We start from the raw sequence: 21176 nt of genomic DNA on the forward strand, positions 1-21176 counted from the left end.
AATGCAAAGCTCATTGTGACATTTGTATTAAAATGACCATGTAAGAAAATTATTCTGTTCTCTGTTGCCGTTTAAACATGTTCAGGATTGCACAAGAGAGTAATCTTTCCCAGCAATGCGTAAATTAAAAACTGTCATGTTAGAAATACCATTGCATAAAATTTGTATACAGCTTTGTTAAAAATAATGACCCCAGTTTGGGGTGTTCTTATCAGTCCAGTTGGGGATTAACTATGGACTAATCAAGCCCTGAGATGATTTTAGACAACAGAGTTGACATTGACATATCAATGCATTTATCAATACATTGATAAATGTATTAAAATGACATCACCCAATGTTAAAACTCTCAGATAGAAGATGGAAAATAATAACCCATAATTGGATTTCTAAAAAGTAATATTTGGGTGAACATGAGTGATTGTTGTCTTTTTAGTTAATTTTCCATACCTGAATCGGGCACCTAACCCTGGGGTAATCAGAATTGAGGTAGGGTATGCCCTAAGTTGGTGTTCAGGAAATAAGCAGTTTTTGCTAGTCGGTCATAACAATTATCTGTAATCTATCGAAAAGGTAAAGCAGAAAGTAAAAGTTGCATATTTACACCTGCACAAAATTTATGTAGTTTATTAATATGACACTTTTGCCTTTGGACTGTTGGAGGAACCACCAGGACAAGCGCAGTGGGCTTTTTACTTTTTACTTATATGTGTTCAAATAGTGATAGTAAAGTATAGAAACGTTTGTGACATGAACACTGAAACTGTACTGTACACTACTATATTAAATCACAATTCAAACAAAGCTTGAATATTTTTCGATATCTGTATGTAGTTTTCTGGGTTTCATTTTAGATTATTATCTCTTTTTAATTAATTCAGAGCGGGATTTTTTATATATATGTTTTCCTCAGTCGTGACTTTAAAAAAAAATATTATATTGTCATAAAAAGGATGGTAAATGTATTATTGATATTATTATTTTTTTTACATCTATTAAACTTTTTTCAAATTAACATTTATTTTCACTTAAATGTCGAGAAAGGTGCAACACTTTAGTAAAATTATCTAAAACACATCTGTGATTTTCTGCATCTAAAATATATATTTTTTCTCCCTGTGTTTACCGAACAGGCAGAATACCGGACGCATCGGCCTCCCATTGGCTGTGACCTTTAGAAACGCGGAAGTGACGTCATAGCAACCTTACAGGGACGGTTTCGGTATTTACAGAAGAGCCTGTTCCACATGCGGCCGACTGGGAGTCCACGGCGCTCTCCTAATCGCTCGTCCCGCAGAGAACACCGCAATGGCGCCCCTGTCGCGGTCCCTTTCGTCTCTGGTGAAACACACGGAGTGTCTGTGGAGAGTGGGTCTCTTCCGTAGCTTCATACCCAGCCACGCGTTCAGGTCTGGCTGGTGGAAAAGGAATTTCAAGGCAGTCTGCTGCGGAGGAGCCGGTGTCCAGCCGCTGTTACAGCAGCGCGGAGCCCAAAACTGCGCAGCATCTGTGAGCAGCAGCTCCTCAGATGGTCAGGACACTACAGAGAGGCTGTGGTCTGTTTACAGTGAGACGAAGAGACAGACAGAGGGTATGCTGCTCTAACATTAATATCTTAAATATAAAAATGCTCTTGCTTTGTAACGCTGATCTAACCCTGGTGACAAATGCCTTACTAGTTTTGAAAGCCTTTGTGAAGAGTAGTTACGTTATATCTACTGTTATGAAGACAAAATATCAGTGTTTTTTGATCCTTTCTATGTCCTTTATATATTTTTTAGGGGTTGTAGACATTTTTTAATTGAGATAAAATTTAATTAACATAATTTATTGTCCAATATCTTAAGAATAAAACATATCAGCAAATAAAATTCAATGTATTAATGGGCGTTGGACCATTTTTTGGCATCACTTTGCACGAAGGGCTGTCATACAATTATTACAAATATATGTTACTTATAATAACACAGACTAGCCCCTATTCCAACTATTACTGAACACTGCTGGTCAGCGGACATAAAAAAAAACTACTGCACTTCTCCTTCGATCCCAGAAAGAGGCATTTGGCCGTTTGGCAGCACTTTTGGATTTCAAACTAGAAAACAGATCATCCATTTTTTACATTGTTGATGTCTGTTAAAGTGCCTTGTCGTGGCATTGAATTGAATGAAATTAAAGTATTTTTCTTTTACATAATTTATCTTTTCTCTTAGTAATATCCACCAGCGCCGTTGATCCCGACACCATTTTTGCAAACAATGAGATGAGCCTACGAGACATCGAGATCTACGGCTTCGACTATGACTACACCCTGGCCTTCTACTCCAGCCACCTCCACACACTCATCTTTGACATAGCGCGGGACATTCTCATCAACAACCACCGGGTGAGGCGCCTTATGGGGTTGACTGCAGTAAACAAAAGTTTAAAGGAAATGTACAATAATGGGTTCTAATTGTTTGTATTCTCATCGTTCCATCAGAGCTTGGAAAAGGATTTGATTAAAATATTAAGAATCTGTAAACATTCTTCCCTGCTCCATTCACTAGAATGACAGATATTTGAATTTCCTTTTTTATTTTATTAATTTTTTCAAAAGATAAATAAAATCATAAAGTATAAATATTAAATTAACAGGAACCCTGTATTGTGGGTTTTCTAAATTTGTTTTAAGGTTTAACCCCGGGCTTGTCAATATCAGAAAAACATCTAATTGCAATTCTTTTTTTGAATACAGTGATGTCGGTATTGATTAAGAATAACCCTTTTTTTTTAGCTCTTTTCTTTGTCGTCCATGCAGAATTTGAAACATAGTATGTAATCAAATATTGCATCCAATAAGTTTTTTGTGATTGTGATACTGACACAGTGCTAATCAAATTTGAAGCATTGTGCAGCTCTAGTTTAGGCCGGGCTGTCACCTCATATGTCACCTGTATTAGAGTTGTGTTAACTACTGTTGTCACCTTGAATTTTATATGATTATTAGTATCCAGAGGATTTGCGGAAGTATGAATATATTCCAGATTTTGCAGTAAGAGGGCTTCACTATGATGTCCAGAAGGTGAGAGAAAGTTCTCCTCTGTAAAATTGTAAGGATCGGCTAAGGATGGAGTTGCCATGTTAAAATCATTGATCTGATTTGCAACAGGCACTCCTGATGAAGATAGATGCCTTTCATTACATCCAGCTGGGAACTGTTTACAGGTATTTTCCTTGAGTCCAGAGGGCAATCTTAACATTTATTTGCTTAATGGTTTTAGGATAGGAAGTTTTTCTCATGTCACAAACAGTCAAGGGTTAAGATTTTTAAAATATGCGTGTCTTTATAGGAAATAAAAATCTAAGCTACTACCAATATTTTTTTCAGCAAAAGTTGTTGAATATAAGGCTGAAACAATTAATCAGATTAATTGTGATGAATCGATGATTGAAATAATTGTCAACTAATTTAGCAATCGATCACTCCGGACTCTAAAAAAGGCCATTTTCTGAAAACACAACATCCTCAGAGCCATTAATTAAGCTCAAACTAAACAAAAACATATACATTTTGCATCTAAGGTAAAATAAAACCTGTCTAAGCTAAAACTCCTCAAGTAGTTTTAGCTTCATCCAGTTCAACATCCATGCATCCATTATTTTGCATGTTTGTCCCTAGTGGGGTCGCATGGTCTTCTGGTTCATATCATAAAATTCTGAAGCAAAGAGCAAAACAAAAAAATCCCAATAAACATTTTTTGCTATCCAATTATTAATATGTTCATCAACAAATTAGCCCTACATTGTAGTGGTATTATATCAAGCAGAAAGAGCTCAGCTTTTCACGTGTTGATGTTAGAAGTATTTTTTAGCTGCAGATTCGTCCTTTGCTACAAATGATCAAGCGTTCACTGAAAGAATGCTACGGTTTTGCATGTGAGGCAATAAAGTTATTATTTTATTATTTAAAAAAGAAGTTGAATTATTTGTTCATTTGTATAGTTTATTGCATTTGAGGTGTTATATAGAAAGGCCAATTTCTTTATGTGATTGATCGTCAAAATAATTGATAAAATAACCGATTACTAAAATTATTCTTTCTCTTTTTGCAGAGGTCTTCATCCAATGCCTGACGAGGAAGTCGTCGCCATGTATGAAGGCTCCCATGTTCCTCTTGAGATTATGAGCGACTTCTATGGCAAGGTGAAGCTCATTTGCACACTTTCTAGCTCTTAGTTTAGCTGCTGAAGCCCCAAATGTACACAGTGATGATGAACGCCTGTCCTGCAGAGTATACATGGCCACACTATGAAACAGTTCATGGACATATTCTCGCTGCCGGAGATGACACTCCTCTCTTGTGTCAACGACTTCTTCATGAGGCACAACATCGATTACGAGCCCGTCCATCTCTACAAAGACGTAAAGGTAAATGTGAACGTGGTTTCATAATCATTTTATGGTTATGTGCAGGGGTTGTGCACATATTTATTCAGCCTTCATGAGGAAATTCTTTGAAGGACCATCTTTCTCCATCAATTCCAGCTCCAAACGGTGAGGTTTTTGCCTCCCTCCAGCAGCTTTGCACATATTTCTTTATTTCGTCCTTGCAAAATAGCTAAATTCACTCATATCTGATGGATTGTATCTGTGAAAATAGATATTCAAGTCTCGCCACCGACTCAGAGTTGGATCATAACATTTTGATCTCTAAAGTGTCCGTTGTGCTGTTTGTTTGGCGGTGTTGCAAGGCTTGAAGATGGAAACCTTCAAGCTGGCTGCCTCTGACAGGCTTTCTTCCATTTTCTCTGAATTTATCTTTTCATCAAAGAAGGGAAGAACCTCATAGAATAATGCTGCCACTACCATTTTCCTGTGGGGAAGAAGTTGTGTTCGCTCATTGTCAGTTTTCCACCACAGATGGTCTTTTCATGTTGGTCAGTATTGGCTTACTGTGACACTCTTATACATTTTTTTGACATTTATATTGCATAAATGTCAAAAATGCAATATAAATGTACTGCATTTATATTGCATTTCACACTTTATCTTTATCACACTGCTCTGTGCTTGTCACAAATTCACAAAATAATTCTAAAACGCATTTAGGTTTGTGATTGTAGTAAAAATATGTATAACGCTTTAGGGGTATAAATAGCTATCCCAGACTAATAGTACTTGAGTGTTGCTGTATTTACACGTTGCAGCTCCCTGCGACACTCCAGCCGTCCTGTGCCGTCTTAATTTTAGCACTGCTAAAAAGCAGCGTCTAATTTTAGACGAGCAATTTCACCACCAGCCACGTGGCTCTGCTACTTCACAGGAGGAACGGTGAGAAATCAGCGCCATGTTTTCCCTCTGAGGCCTGCTGTCGTGCTGCTCCTGTCTGTTCTCAGTGACGCTAAAGCATTTTTTTGACAGATAGCTGTCATTAAAAGCTCCACACACACACACACACACACACACACACGTTCTGTGTTTGAAGAATCCCTCTCATCTTTTCAAGGACGCCCTCCTTAATCTCTTTCTTCTCTCCCGCTTTATGATTCAGTTTTGACCTTTTACGTTTTTGAAACTTTTTGTTCTTTTAAATTTTTTATTGCGTCAGCTAGTCTTTGAATATGATGGAGGTTTTAGGTTTCCCCACAAGTGTATGTGTGGTTTTTACGGAGTCGTCGGTTCAAAAGTTTCCTCACTGTGACAACAGAGCTCCAAAACTCCGGCTTTCTTCCTGTTTCATTCGTATTCAAGAACGATTCTTCTCGCGCTTCAAGCCAACTGTTTATTTACAGAGTAAAGTTGCTGTCAGAGCTGAATGCTAATTGTGTGTCACTGACTTTCTGGCTGAGTGCTGTTTGCTTTTCTTCCTCGCAGGAAGCTATCAGAGATGTCCATGTCAAGGGCATTATGTATCGAGCTGTGGAGGCGGATATTGGTAACATTCCTTAACACATTTCCTTTTGTTTGAGAAAATGATACTGCCTTATCTCAGAAGGTGCAAACACATCGTTTCAGCATTGAGAGGTCACGCTTTTTAAATAGAAAGCACAATAGATTGGTACTATTGACCCGTCTTTTTTTCTGTTTTTTTTTTTATTTTTCTAGGAAAATACATTTGCTATGGTGAGCAAAGCCATGCTGTGTTGAAGAAGCTGTCGGCGCACGGAAAGAAGATGTTTCTCATCACCAACAGCCCTTTTGATTTTGTGTGAGTAAGATTAATCCATGTTTGTTCACAGCGAGTAATGTTTTGCAGTACTAATGTTGAATTTATGGAACTGTTTTGCAGTGTTCATACAGTGTTCCAACAGCTACCCTGTTTTTGTGTATTTTTGCATTTTATTGGAATTTTCTTTTGAGTGGCGCTTAATTGTGAAGTAGAATTAAAAGCCTACATTGAATTAAAATCTGAAAAACTGTAACGTTCACTCATATTCACCAGTTCCAATCTTCAATCTGATACTCCTGGAAAAAAAAATCTGTGAAATCAGTTACCTTCAAAAGTGACTTATTTAATCAATAGATGTGCATAATTTAATCCCAGTATAAAGGAGTTTGTTAGCAAGCATTAATGAACAAACGACATCACAAAGAAGGAAAAAAACATCTGGAATAAAGAAGTTTATAGCTTAAAATACCATTCCAATTTTTTTTAGCATCTCACCGAACATTTTTCATTCCATCATGCAGAAATGAAAAGGGAATGACATAATTGCAAGCCTTCCAATGAATGCCATTTCATTGATCAGACAACCCAGGCAAGGAGAGCATTAATCAGAGAAGCAGCCAAGAGGGCCATGGTAACTCTGGAGGAGCTGCAGAGATCAAGAGCTCAGGTCAGACAATCTGTGAAGAGGAGAAATACTAGTTTTTTTCCCCCCTCGAAAATCTGGTATTTAAGGTGTGGCAAGAAGAAAGCCATAAAAATTCCCATGAGCACCAGGTCACTAACTAGCCGTGTAGAGGACACAGACATGCTGAAGAATGCCCTCTGGTCAGGTGAGACCAAAGTTGAGGTTTTTTTGCTTACGTGCAAAACATAGAAAGCTAATACTTCACATTACCCTTAGGAAAAACACCATCTCCATGCTGAGACATGGGGGATGACATCATCACAGAGCTGCTTCTCTTCAGCAGGAACAAGGAAGCTCAGAGTTGACTGATGAATGGATCTAAATACACATCAGACTAGGAAGAAAACTTGAACCGACAGCGCTCCAGTCTCAAAAGGTTCAACGAGTTTGAATACTTTTGAGAGGCGCTGTGTGCAGCGGGCCTCACACATCAGAGCGCCAATATTTACTATTCTGTACACTTTCGCATTGACCATGAAGTCCTTTGAAGTCAAAGCTGTTTGCACAAATTGAGCAGTTGGGAATTTGAGCTTCAAAAGATTATCTAAAGCCCAAAAGCAATGAAGCGATGTCCTTGTTTTAATATTAAGTCATCAAAGCAATAAGGAGGGAGATGAGTACACACACTGAAATTAGTCGATTCTTAAATATTTATTAATGGAGTGTTTTAAATTGCTATGTAAATTCAAGTTTTGATGAATGAAGTTTCGAGCGCACGCTCAACACATTTTCCAGCGGGCGGTGGGGTCGGCGGTTTGTTCCAGGTGTCTTTGGAAAACGAGCTCAATCTGTAATTTGCCTCCGTCGCATCAACAATGTAGGAATTAGTTTGAAAAGCAGAGCATGTAAGTAAGAGGAAAAACTGCTGCAAAGATGGCGAAATGGTACTGCAAAGTGGCCAATTAGGATAAAAAAACGCACCAGGAAAGTGCAATGTAACTACAGTCATTTCTGTAAATGTATGTAGTTTGTGTCTAACTGCTGCATGTTCTCCAGGTTTTGTACAAACAGATGAAACGCCCACACCGAGCGTAGACGTCCGGTTGCTGGTGTGCCATAGAGTAGAAAAAGCTATCGATCAGGGAGGAAATATTGTCACCCCTCTATGGTTTGCTTTAAAGCTGGGCTGGCCTTAAATATTGATGTTTAAATTGATCAAATGTGCTCTTGTAAAAGCTGTGACACAGAGGTTCTGCCTTAGAAAATACTATGCTCTTCATTCTCACGCCACTGAGTAAAATCTATGTTTTGTCTTTGACGTTCTACCACAGCCACGCCAACTGTTTATAAAGCACTTTAGGAACAACAGGCACTGACCGAAGTCCTGAACAAAAAATGATTAAAATAAAACCTTTGAAATTGAAACAAAAGAAATGATTAAAAGGAGAAATAAAATAGTTCTGACATAAAACAGTATTATTTTGATTGATAGTCACTGCTACATTTTGATAATACAAGTTTTGGAGAATCTTCCTACAGTTTGAAGATCTTTGGCTCGTTCTTGAGTGCTGCATGTTTGGTTCAAAGGTCACGTCGTTTTGGTTGTTTCCTACCTGGATTCTTTTGGGACGCGAACCAGAGCGGACCTTCATGAGATTTTCTTCCTAACATGTTCATAGGAGGACAAGCCACTTTGATAAACAACAATTTAAGGTCATTTTTTCTATACTTTACTCATACTGTACCATATGGAAATATGGTCAATCACCATCAGTAATATCTACCAGCACATAAAGTTATTTTGGTTTACCCAGAGATGATTGAAATATTCCCAACTCCGAAGACTTAAACCTTCAGTCTTCAAGTCTGTTTAAATATTTTTCTTGTCTGTAGCTATAGAAACCTCTCATTGTATGTATAACAAAAACTGCATGTCTGGTTTTGTGAATACAGCCTGTAAGGTCAGTGGCAGTAGTGTTTGTGACGAGAAGCCAGCAGGAAGTGAAGGTCAGTTTTAGCCAGCAGCAAACTTCCCTTACAGAATAAATTTGTTCTCCTCCCTTCTGGTTTTAGGTAAGGACCAAATAGGGCAAAGTTCAATAGATATGTTGTCTTTTTGTTCTCCGGTGTAATAAATTAACTGAATCAACCCAACCCTCCTACATTTATAGAGCAACACTGAATACTGTTGTCTGATTTTATCGATTTCAAATAGATTATTTTGTTTCCTTTTCTTGTCCCCTTTTGTAGCTTAACTCAGTGTTGTTTTCTGGCAATATTGTTTAATTTGTCCTATGTCCTTATTTATTTTCTTTTACTGACATATTTTTTCACTTTATGCCTCTTCATAGCAGATCCAGTTTGAAGTTGAGATCTCTATGTGCTTCAGTTATCTTATCTTTTGACTATCTCTGCATAATACCTTCATGCCTCAGTCCATGGCTTTCAAAGGGATAAACTCAAACAGTCTTCCCTGTTTTTTTTTTTTTTTAGCCTTTCTTCTTCATGGTACCTTAAAATTACCCAACATAAAGGTACCAATAGTGAAGTAATAACAGCGTTGCAAAAGATGGTAGTGAACAAAAAGTTGTTCCAGTACATCTAAGCAGCTATTTCCCTGTGTTTTGTTTTCATGGGTCGACACACACTGTGATCCGTGTGTCTTTTTAAAAAAAAAAATGTTACTGTTGCAACATTACCAGCACTGTGACCATGTACTGCTTACTCCACCTCACATCTTGAGGTATCTATTGACTCTGATCCTTGTTCTCATCAGGGACCGTGGAATGAGCTACATTGTGGGAAAAGACTGGAGAGACTTGTTTGACGTCGTTATTGTCCAGGCCGATAAACCTAGTTTCTTCAACGACAGAAGAAAGTAAGTATTTTCTCTGAGTGGCTTCTCCTGTGTTCTCATAAATATGATTGTTCTGCTTGCTGTAGTTTAGACTGTTTCTAACTGAACTGTTGACAATTTGCACTTCCTGCTTTTTTTTCCACAGACCCTTCAGGCGAGTGACAGACAAAGGTGTGTTACTGTGGGACAGGATTCACAGGCTGGAGAAAGGGGAGATCTACAAGCAGGTACTGCGACGGAAAATTTATACTTTATACAGTCTAAAAAACTGCTGAGTTAAATCCAATTTTGGAGTGTTTTGCTATCTGAGTGTTTGGTCAAATATGAACTGATGCATAATTTAACACTTTGTCAATTGATGAGTCCAACAGTATACTGGTTAAAATGAAGACTATGTTGAAAAGAATAATTCTTATCCTGGATTACAGTAAACTTATATAGTTTTTAGTTTAATTTTGCACTAAAACCGACTAATTTGATGCAACCTCGTCTTTAAACTCTTGGGAATGACCAATAAAATAAGAAAAGTTAAATCTGGGATAATTTACCAGGCATGGGCGGAGAATCCATCATTCAGAGAGAAGTTTGATTGAATATTTAATGAATTATGAGCTGAATTATCTTAATATAACAAAAACACGCTACACTGTCTATGTTGCCTCTATTAGCAGTTCTTTGGTCATTGTGTGGATGTTGAATTTAGCTCATGCTTACTATTTATTTGTTTTTTTCCACTTCCATGTTTTTATTTGTTACATGAACTATTCATATTTATTATTGCGTGAATGAAATAAACAATAAAAAGTAAACATGGAAATGGAAATGCAAACAATTTGGCAACTAGAAGGCAAATGTTTTCTTCTGTGAAAATAATCACTGACATTTGTGCTATTGTACATCATAACTTTGCCATCTTTCTATTCTATATTTGATACAGCGCAAGAGGTTCAGTGAAATCTGATGAGGTCGTTCTTTAGTTCTCACAGATTTCTGACCCAGTGTCTCGTTAAAACTGTCCAACTTCACTCCCAAGATCATTTGGCTCAGAGAAAAAATCCAGCAGTTTTCTCCTGTGTGAATTTCCTGCTGTGGCCACATTCATTGATATAACAGTTCCCTTGTTTTATTTGATATATATATTTCTTTGCTCTACAGGGAAACCTCTATGAGTTCCTCAGACTCACTGGCTGGAGGGGATCCAAAGTGCTTTACTTTGGAGATCACATTTACAGTGACTTGGCAGTAAGCAGCATCCACACATATTTACTACTAATAGCTAATTTTATCTGCACAGACTGTTGCTGTTCGGGATTTGAGCAAAAAGAGGAGTCTTGTTTTACCACAGAGAAGTGTGTAATCCTCTAAGCTAAAAAGACAGATTCTGGCTGTTTAATCTTCCCAGTAGTCTATGGCCCATATTTACCATTCCAGTCAATTTCTCACAGTTCACAATAACACCCCTGCGGGACGCTCGGCTTATCAGATGAGATTCAGAAACGTTGCCGACACAAATGCAGGAGCAATCGGCTCATTATCAGTGAAGACCAAAGAGGTTTATGAGGAGCAGCACAAGTTAACGTCGAATCTCAACCAAGCAGACCTGTTTAGCCACAAGCTGGTAATTAACTAACTACATGCACATGTTTGTGGTGTGCTGCTGTACCCCACACCCAAAACACAATATAAACTTTAACATCATCGCCTGTTCAGGTACTTAGCATGCGTTCGGGGGGTTCAAGTCATCGGAGCGATGGAAATTCAGTCAGTAGACATTCGTCCTGCAACCGGTGAGTTGCCAGTTTGAATGGGTGAATGGCTTTACTGTGCAGCTACGTAGGCCTGTCACAATAAACAATAAATCAATTAATCGCATGATAGATTAAAAGAAACTCAATAATTTTCATTTGCTTCATTTATTGTTTTTGTCTCTTTTTACCAAAAACTGAATGATGAAAGTCTTCAGTCTGGTGTTTTGGTCTCAAAAACAACAGAAAGAAAGAAATTATTTTTTCTTTTTTTGAAAGATAATTTTGTTTACAGAGACTTCATAATTTATTTTATTTGTTGTTTCTGTGGTTTTCTTTATTTATTTTGGATATTCCAAATGTCTTCCAGTTCCAGTGTTTAAAGCGTTCATTAGAATTAAAATGTATTGATCTTTGAGAACGTGTTCTTGCATTTTTATGCGATTATTATTATTATATTACTTGAAACTGCTCTCAAAACAACAATATTATCATTTATCGCAATAAGTTCTGGGACAATTTATCGTCCAGCAAAATTTGTTATTGTGACAGGCTTACAACTACGGGCCATTTACTATTTTCAAGACGTTTGATTTGGTTTGATGTTGGATGAAATTCCAGAAGGAATGCCAAAAACAAGAAAACTGCTAGTCCTCACCGTGTTTTGGTGTCCCGCATTGCCCCTGAACTCTCTGATAGTGTTGGCGAAAAGAATGTTCCTGTGATAACATCGCAGTCACAGATTACAATGTGCAAGATGGAAAATAAAACAGTAAAGCAACCAAGCAAGAACACAAATAAAGGTTCAGTTTATCTGGGCATTTTTCTCTTGCTGGTTAGGTATTTTCGATGAATAATAGAGATAAAAAACAATCAGAATGTTGAAATCTTTTGCAGAACGTAATTTCTGAGCCCTCTCAGAGTGCGTACGCAGCTTATTTTCGAGCCTAAGAGATAGAGTGCCTATGTGGTTACTGATTTTCTGCAAAAGAAGAAGATAAGACTTGTCTTGGTGTTCCGAACATATTTGCAGCTCCTGGAAAAGAAAACAATATGGACTCACTACTGTGGCAGGTTATGGTGTTTAATTTTTGCTTTAGATATGAACAAAGCTATTGTTTTGTTTGAGCTGAACACTGTGGCTTTGTAATGCTTTTCTTAAACAAATTGACATGACTGTGTTGTAGTTAGTGACACATTTCTTTCAGATAAAAAGAAAAATTGGAATCATTTATCTTGTGGAAAAAGTAATGAAAACAAAACAGCACGACTTTTACTCCTAAGGCAACACATTTTTCATCATTTCAATACCTTTTCCCTTTTCGTGTTTTCCTCAAAGGAACTTGAAGTAAAACATAGTCACATCCCGACTTGCAATCATGTTAAAACATCTTCTGTTTTCAGCTGGTACAGAATTTGGGGTTTAGATGATTACAGTGTGCATCTTTCACTTAAACAATGTCACATTCCCATTTGCAAAGATAAGTGTGTCCGCTCTGCCAAATGTTTAACTGCGTGTTTGGAAAATGAATATTAATTTTGACTAGAACTCCTTAGGAAAAAAAACAGGCACCTTTCTGACTTAAAAAAGGTTTTATAATTATTTTATTACTAAAAGTACAAAGCTTTACTAACTCTGGTCCTTATTCATTCTGCTCAAACTGACGCGCAAACTTGAACTTGCTCTAGCTCAATGTTTGAAATGGATTAATGGGCACTAAAATGCCTTATCTGCGTAAATTGTTAAATGTCAGCGCGTCAGTATCACTCCACTTTATTCAATTCTTATCTCTAAAAGCGGCTCGTTTGTCACTGCCAGGCTAACTTCTGCCAATATATTATTTGGAATCGCGGAGTTTAAGTGCTTCGGAGATGTGTTTATAAATATGCATGATCAGCTGTGAAGAGCGATACTGAAAGAAACAATTTACATCACTGGCATGAGGCCTGCTCAGTGGCCAGCAGCCATGAGTCAATTATGTTGTCGAGCTTGTTTAGAGCAATAGAAGTTGACATTTGTGGGTTATACTGACCACAATTTACTGTCAGACCCCCTGGGTGGAGAGAAGGAGATAATGGCTGTAAATAGGCACAGTGGAGAAATGTCTTCAGGTTACGGCAGAGTTGATTCAATTACACAAATATGCTCTCCAACTCCATCTCAGGTACTTTTGAGTCACTCATCAGATCCCATACCAGCTGAAAATGTGTCTATTGACATTTCTTTCAATGTTTACCTAAGCATTATGTCGCCACTTTACTGTTTCCTAACTAATTTCTTGCAATTAATTGGCGCAGCTCACATGCTTTTGACTCAGCTTTGATGTTCGTCAGGATTTAACTCTGAAACACGGCTGGAGGACAGGCGCCATCATCCCTGAGCTGCGGAAGGAGATAAAGATCATGAACACGCCGCAGTACGTCCACATGATGACCTGGTTACAGGCTCTGACCGTACTGATCGAACAGATGCAGGTCAGACGACCATTGCAAACATTCGATTTCATCTTCCTGTGCCACTCCGTCTTTACTTCTTTAATTTTAACGTGCACGGGGTTTTGTCTAAACAGGCGCACCGGGACCCAGCAACCCAAGCTGTCGTCGAGGAGTGGATCAAAGAAAGAGAAGCCATGAAGTAATCTAAGATGGATTTGATCTGAAAAGATTTAGCTTTAAAAAAAAAAAACAAATCCTGCATTATTAACTCCGCTGCAGTAGAAATGCCCACATCTTGATTACGTTTGTTTTTGTGGCAGGCCGCAGACGAAGGACATCTTCAACGCTCAGTTCGGCAGCCTCTTCCGCACCTACCACAATCCCACCTACTTCTCACGGCGACTCTCCCGCTTCGCCGACATCTACATGGCCTCTATCAGCTGCATGCTCAACTATGACCTCCAGCACACCTTTTTCCCTCGACGCACTCCTTTGCAGCACGAGACGCCCCTTTGGCCGGAACAAAATTCTTCCGGATTTGGGGTCTCTTCTTCTTCTCCCCCTCCTCCTCCTCCTCCTCTAACGCCTCAGGACCGAAGCAGAGTCTGATCACACAGGGAAGTGTAAGAGTTAAAGATTGAACAGTCAGTCTCTTAACTTAATGCTTTAAGAAGTGTATTTCAGTAGTAGTTTGTGTTTTAAATGGTCATATATCTTTTTTTTACCTCAACTGTGTTCAGGCTTGTAGATCATGAGTTATCTTCCTTTCCATGTCTAAAGTATAAGGCAAAATAATGTGAAAGAAACAAACCAAGTACAAGGCAGCCGAGAACTCAGCCGAAAGTTGCCAAAGAGCAATAAAGTTGAGTCAAGAATGGCATAAAACAATGACAGACATCAGTGATTACAACAAACTTACCAACTCATAAAGGGAAGATTCACGGAGATTTGTCCAAGGAGAAGATGAAAGTCTGGAGAAATCTGAGCGCAGTAACCCGAACAAGTTCTGCATAAGTGCTTGTGACAAAACGCATAAATCGAAGCACAAATAATCTTTTGGATGCTGGAATTTCTTTACGCCAGCACCTTTACTATAATTCTCCTGAACATCAGCACCGCCATTTCTCCCAACAACCAGAATGCTTTATATTAGCAAGCTTTGCAGCGAATGTGCAAGTCACACTTTTGCACATGTAATCATTCCGTTTATTCAGTTTTAACTGGACGACAGTTCTGTCAAAGAATATCATTCTGAGGACACATGCTTTCTTCTTACTCAAACTCTGTAAGTCAACCCACAGCTGATTTTCTCAGTTGTTTGGCTGTAACAAGACTCTCCAGTCTAAAACAGTCAAATGCTCTCTCCTTCATTTGGCTCACACACAACAGAAAGTGGAGTGGCTTTAGTTGTTTGGCTGTTGAGTCTGTGCCTATGCTAGTGGTTGAGCTGCATCATAAATTGTGTTGTGTCCGGGTTCTTCATTTTTAGATTGTTCCATGCCCCAAATAGGGGCAGTATTATGTAAAATCAACTTTTTAAAGCTTTAGGTCACGTTATAATGTTATTCCCTCATCAAAAACAAAGCTGGAGGGTTGCTTTGATTCTTTCATGCATATTTGGGAAATCATTTAGTCTCCTGTGGCAGCCATTGTGGTACTCCCCCACACATCTCCTCCAGACTAGCGGCAGCAGCAATTGGCAAACACCTGGTGTAACTACTCATCTGCTGAGCTCATCATACAAACTACTTCTCAGTGAAACGCTCAGAACGATGTTGAAGGCTTGATGGAGGAGCGTTTTTATGATGTCGTGCTGAAGGCGGACTGTTGGAAAGAGCAGGAGCTTCTTAAAGAGACAGAGGCCCAATTCTAAAAATTGCAAAGTCAAATTTATTTTAAGCCATGTTTGATAAATACAGAATTCTAAAAACAGCTGAAGGTAACATGGCTTCTTGGTTGAGCTATAAAATGTCTCTATAAGCCTGGAGAATACATAATACTGTCATTCATGTCGTCCTTTGAGATTAAAAATTGTTTCCTAATCCTGGGGAGAAATTGTGGGACAGTTTTGGTGGGTGAGGAGAAAGTTTTCTTTTTCATCTACGTTTGCCCAGTTTTGCTCTCCATTGTTTTTCTGTGTTGCTCGTGATCAGCCACACGTCCATCTTTTCAGAATATGTGTTTTAAATCAACTTATGATGGAAAAGTGAATCATTATTTAAGCTTCACGTTTTCAAGACTTTCTTTTGTTGCTCTGACATATATGCCCTTTAAAGTATAACAGAAGTTCAAACTGTGGTTTGTGGTTTCTTTAAACATGTTATTTATTTCAGTCCTTTCGGATAATTGTCTTAAGAAGCACTGGATGTATTACTTTTTAAGCCAAATGCCTATGTGTTTATGTGTTTGTTGGTGTGTGCGCGCGTGTGTGTAACTGAGAGTGGGTTAGATTTATTTAATAGAATAGATGGATTTTACCTATCTTGAGCAATAGGGGGCAGTCACACATCGGGCTTAACATGCATTTGTGTTTTTGCCTTATTGTATCTTGCCTTCCGTGGTGAAATGGGAGTTTTTACATTGACATTATATTCTCCATTGCCTTAATCTGTTGTTCACATTACTGCAGGATGTGTCGTTTTCATATTAGGCTGATATTATGCAGTATTTTGGTTCATTTGATTTTGTGCACGTTGATGTATTAGGATCTTTTTTTATTGTTGGTTTCGCCATTTTACACCAAATTAAGCCTGTATATTTCATTTCAGACGATTGGTGGTCGATTATTGTTGTGGATGCTGCTGATTCATAAAATAAATTTTTTAAATCTGAGGTTATGAGGATTTTACAAGAATAGGAAAATTGGTTTTCTTTACCAATCCTGACGTAAATTCATGTCGAGCACTGATACATCATGTAAAAGGGATTCATGAAATAAACTTTTGGTGGCAATAACCTTTGCATCGTAGTTTGTTGTGATTTGTTTGTAATTTTATGCGTCGTTTCATCATTAAAATGCTTCCTCTCCAAGGTCAGAGGGTATTTAAGTGTTTTCACCTTCAGTAATTACATTCAGCTTTGATTGTGTTGACTGAATATTTGTCCGGCTCCGCTCAAATATTTATATACTTAATATATTTGCTTATTTGCTCCTTCAAATTAGTAGCTTTTAGGTTTTCAGAATAAAAAAATGAGGTCTGATTGCTGTTTATCAGACTGAACTTCAATTACAATTACAGCCCTGGGTTAAGGACGTTTAATCCATGCAAATTGTGTCAAGAGTCAATTTCCCATATTGTTTTTTGGTTTTTTTTTTGGGAGGGGGGTGACTTGCTCAATCAGACAGATGCACAACCCGAGATATCAGATGAAAACAACAGGCAGAAGTAACCAGAAACGATAAAACCTGACTCTGCAGGATCACTTGAGAGCCTCATAGGAACATTCGACCAGCTGGACGGGAACAGCATCTCCCTCACATCCACACCCACGGTGACCGACACTCTTGTTATTTTCCCCACGGTGGGCTACGGTATTCTTTCCTTCCTGACGTTCATCAACACAGAGTTTTCGGTTTTTAACAACGGACTGGTGATAGCTGTGATGCTGAGGAACACGTCTCTTCTGCAGCCCATGAACATCTTGATCCTGAGCCTGGCGGTGTCTGACCTCATGATCGCCCTGTGCGGCTCGCTGGTCGCCACCATCACAAACTACCAGGGCTCCTACTTTATCGGCCATGCCACCTGCGTTTTCCAAGGATTTTCTGTGAATTACTTCGGTAAGGATGGGACTCTCAATGGGAAAAAAAAAGCATCTAAAATATCTGTGTTTGGATTTAGGGGAATAAAATCTGGGTAAACCTCCAGTTTATCACTTATTCAGTTCTTCGTGAATTGCAAAATGAATCATCCTTTTGTAACAGTGACATGCTACAACAATAAATATCAACGTATTGCATGGATTTCAAGGTGGGAAGTGGGATTTGCTGAGCATGAATTTTACTCCTGCCATTAGCTTAGAAACTCTTCCATTGTTGTTTTGCATCCATGTTTCTCTCAGCTTCGATTCTGAAATTTAGATTTTCTTTTTTAGGCCTGGTGTCTCTCTGAACTCTGACCCTTCTCACCTTCGAGCGCTACAACGTGGTGTGCCACCCAAAAGCTGCTTTGAGGTTGAGCATGCGGCGAAGCGTGCAGGGCCTGCTGTTCGTCTGGGTCTTCTGCTTGTTCTGGGCTGTCGCCCTGTTACTCAGCTGGAGCTCCTACAGTCTCGAAGGCGTCCAGACGCCCTTCTCTCTGGCGTAGGAGGAGAGGTCGTGGAGCAACACCAGCTACCTCATTCTGTACTCACTCCTCTGTTTCATTGTACCTGTCGCCATCATCATCTACTGCTACTTCCATGTGCTGAAATCCTTGAGAAAAGTGGACCTTTGTAGACTTCACACCACTTAAAATGTCCTTATAAATCACTGCTTGTTCCACTCTTCTAAATTAAGATTTTAGGTGTTAATGGAGGCTCAAATGTCCTTTTCACCAGCTGAACAGGAGGCTGGAGCTGCCAGGCGGCCGTTCCAGGAAGAGTGAAAATGATCACGCCATCACCATGGTCCTGGCGATGATAACAGCCTTCTTTGTTTGCTGGCTGCCTTACGCAGTGGTGGTAGTGGTGAATCCAGAGCTGCGCGTCCCTCCACTCATTGCAACTCTGCCTATGTACTTTGCAAAAACCAGCCCGGTGTACAACCCCATCATCTACTTCTTTTCCAACAAACAGGTGAACGGGTTCAGTGTGCATTTGAGACGGGGGGAAAAGTTGTTTTTTTTTAATTGTCTACGCATTTTCCTGACAGCACATCTGTGTGTGTGTCTGTGTGTGTGTTTACATCCACCAGTTCCGTGAGTGTGCTCTGGAGGTGTTGTCGTGCTGGCGTTATGTTCCCAGGGGGGCCGCTGGCGTCAGCATCCCTCTGAGCTCCTTGAACAGGGGGAGCTGTCTGTCTTCCAGGAGCAGGAGCGCCAGCACGCGCAGCAAGGTGTTGCCTCTGTGACTTCTCCGCAGCCAAAACAAACAAGGTGCCATTGTTGACAGCCATTGTTGGCGCCTTGTCAAGGACACGGAGTGGTGTGGGGTGTGGGGGGGTGGATTTTACTGGGAAACTTTCCAAAATGTGCTAATGCTTTGCAACTGTAGCTCACTGGATAAAAGTGTTTTCCGAAAAGTTAGTTTATTTCGTGAATTCAGTCTGAAAAGTGAAACTCATATATGATTTAAGGCCTATTTCTGGCCATGTTAAGGAACGTGGCTCAAAGCTACCATATGTAACTTTTACAAAAATATGTGTTTTGTTTGTTTTGGGGGTTTTTTACACATTTTTTCATACTGGCACCATGTCATGAAAGTGCAATATGAGAGATAATCAGTGAAAAGATTGAGGTTCTCCACCTCCTGACTGAGCTGCTATGGCCGTCCGCAAAAATGCACAGCTCCCGGTCAAAAACGACCAATCAGAGCCAGGGCGAGAAACAACTTATCGTTCCAGGAAAACTGTTTATCCGTCATCGGAGACTATGCTAACTAGACTGAGCATTAGCAGCAGGCTCTGTCCTGGTGGGACAGCTGTAGCATAGCAGAGAGCAAAGGGGAGGGTCTTAGCATGATTGACAGCACTAAGACCCTCCTTCTGGCTCTGATTGGTTGTTTATGAATCAGCAGTGTATTTGTGAACATGGCAGCAGGACCATAAGGAGAAGACAGAGGCGCTCAATTTTTTTCGCACTTCAATCCGTCTCATGTAGTTTTACTAAACATGTGAAAAGCAAGATTTTTTTATTATTTCTTTATTTTCTTATATAAAAGTTAACATACTGCAGCTTTAAAGTGGTTGAAAACTCAAAATTCAGTGTCTCAGAAAATGAAAATGAAAGGCTATTCAGAGCAGAAATGTGTACAGTACCTTTTAAGCATTCAGTACTTGGTTGGTGGAAACTGCTGACTTTACAGATGTTTTATGGCTTACCCTCAACAAGTTCAGAAAGCCACAAAACATCATTGCCAAAAAGCCGTCTGTCCACAAAGTGCTGCGTCCAAGCAAATTAGTGAAAGCTTGAACTGAAGGGAAAAAAGTTTGCTGTAGAAAGCCTGTTTAAGAGCCATCCCACATGCAGGATGCATCTGATGCATTCATGTTATCTCATTCCTGAACCTGAGCAGAAATGTCTTACACTGGATTACGTGGAGAAAAGAAATGTCCTGTTTCAGATAAAAGTTTTAAATTTTTTTCCATTTGGAAATTAAGGTTCTACAGCAGGTGAGGATTTGAGGAACCACGTCGTCTGCTGATGTCGGTCCAAGGTTCTTATCAAGACCAAAGTCAAGACATTTTAGAGCACTTCATGCCTCCCTCTCTCAGCTGCTGATTTCATTCTCCAGGAGGACTCGGCACCTGCTTTAATGACAGCGGTATCATTGGGTTTGACTGGTCAGCAAACGCATCCGACTTAAACCTCAACGATCAATGCAAACCAGATAAATGCCACCGCAGCAGAACTGATCCTCCTCCCAATCGGCCTCAAATGCCACAAGGAATGGAAAGGAATTCATGCAAAAAAGAGAAGTCAAGAAGTATTAATGGCACAGTACACTATTTGTTCTTATTTTTTTCCTCATTAAAAAATAATTTTGTTGGCCTTAATAATTCAAATGTCTTAGAAAATAACTTCTATGTTTTAATCAGCTGTAAGGCACAAACCTAAAACTAAACAAGAGCAAATGATTGAAATGAAATGATCAGTTTCACGTTTAAAGATATTGATTATGCACATATTTATCAAGGTTGCACATGCAACTGGAAACTGTTTTGCTTCTTTTTGTTGTTGTTTCTTAGACTCCCTTTGTAAAACTATTCTTCCTTTGCCAGTTTCATGAATCACATTACACCACCGGGTGCTCATGTTCTTCTTTGTCTATTTAATTCAATAACAGTGAGATTTCTCAGCGAAGACAATTTAATTTCTCTGATTTGTTTCAGATTTTTTTGGACACATGCTGCGTTGAAAGAAGACACAAAAATGCTGAATCGAAAGAGCGTTTGGTGGTGTGAGCAGTCGCTGTCGTCTGTAATTTTCCATTTGTATGCATATTTAATGAGAGCAGACAAAGCAATCACAGCCAGACAGCGCAGACAAACGGGAATGAACTGAAACCTCCTTTGTTCCTAAAATGCAACGTACCTGGTTTCTTTCCCTGTGTGAGGCTCTCGTTTAAAAAAGAAAAAAGTTTCACATTTTTAGACTGTCCTGTGTCGCTCTATCCCATAAACACACAAAGCCTCTGAAAGCCTCTCTTGATGATCTCAGAGCT

At 39.1% G+C, this 21176-nt stretch overlaps 1 protein-coding gene and 1 pseudogene across 1 annotated transcript; both read left to right on the forward strand.

Moving 5' to 3' along the window:
- Positions 1 to 1192: 1192 nt before the first annotated feature.
- nt5dc3 (5'-nucleotidase domain containing 3) lies at positions 1193 to 16775 on the forward strand. The gene is made up of 14 exons (XM_028040837.1): positions 1193 to 1591; positions 2214 to 2386; positions 2990 to 3064; positions 3152 to 3207; positions 4095 to 4185; positions 4273 to 4410; positions 5857 to 5917; positions 6088 to 6190; positions 9553 to 9654; positions 9779 to 9860; positions 10789 to 10875; positions 13713 to 13853; positions 13949 to 14013; positions 14135 to 16775. The coding sequence occupies exons 1-14, from the start codon at positions 1309 to 1311 to the stop codon at positions 14421 to 14423; spliced, it is 1746 nt and encodes a 581-aa protein (XP_027896638.1). The 5' UTR covers positions 1193 to 1308; the 3' UTR covers positions 14424 to 16775.
- A 54-nt stretch (positions 16776 to 16829) lies between these two features.
- LOC114152947 (parapinopsin-like) lies at positions 16830 to 18970 on the forward strand (annotated as a pseudogene).
- Positions 18971 to 21176: the final 2206 nt, after the last annotated feature.

The sequence above is a fragment of the Xiphophorus couchianus genome, chromosome 2 (genome assembly GCF_001444195.1).
Source record: "Xiphophorus couchianus chromosome 2, X_couchianus-1.0, whole genome shotgun sequence".
Classification (NCBI taxonomy): Eukaryota; Metazoa; Chordata; class Actinopteri; order Cyprinodontiformes; family Poeciliidae; genus Xiphophorus; species Xiphophorus couchianus.

Coding starts and splice junctions, on each gene's coding strand:
- nt5dc3 (XM_028040837.1), top strand. CDS start 1,309: ATGGCGCCCCTGTCGCGGTCCCTTTCGTCTCTGGTGAAACACACGGAG. Junction 4,411..5,856: donor ATCTCTACAAAGACGTAAAG/GTAAATGTGAAC, acceptor TCTTCCTCGCAG/GAAGCTATCAGAGATGTCCA. Junction 6,191..9,552: donor AACAGCCCTTTTGATTTTGT/GTGAGTAAGATT, acceptor TGTTCTCATCAG/GGACCGTGGAATGAGCTACA.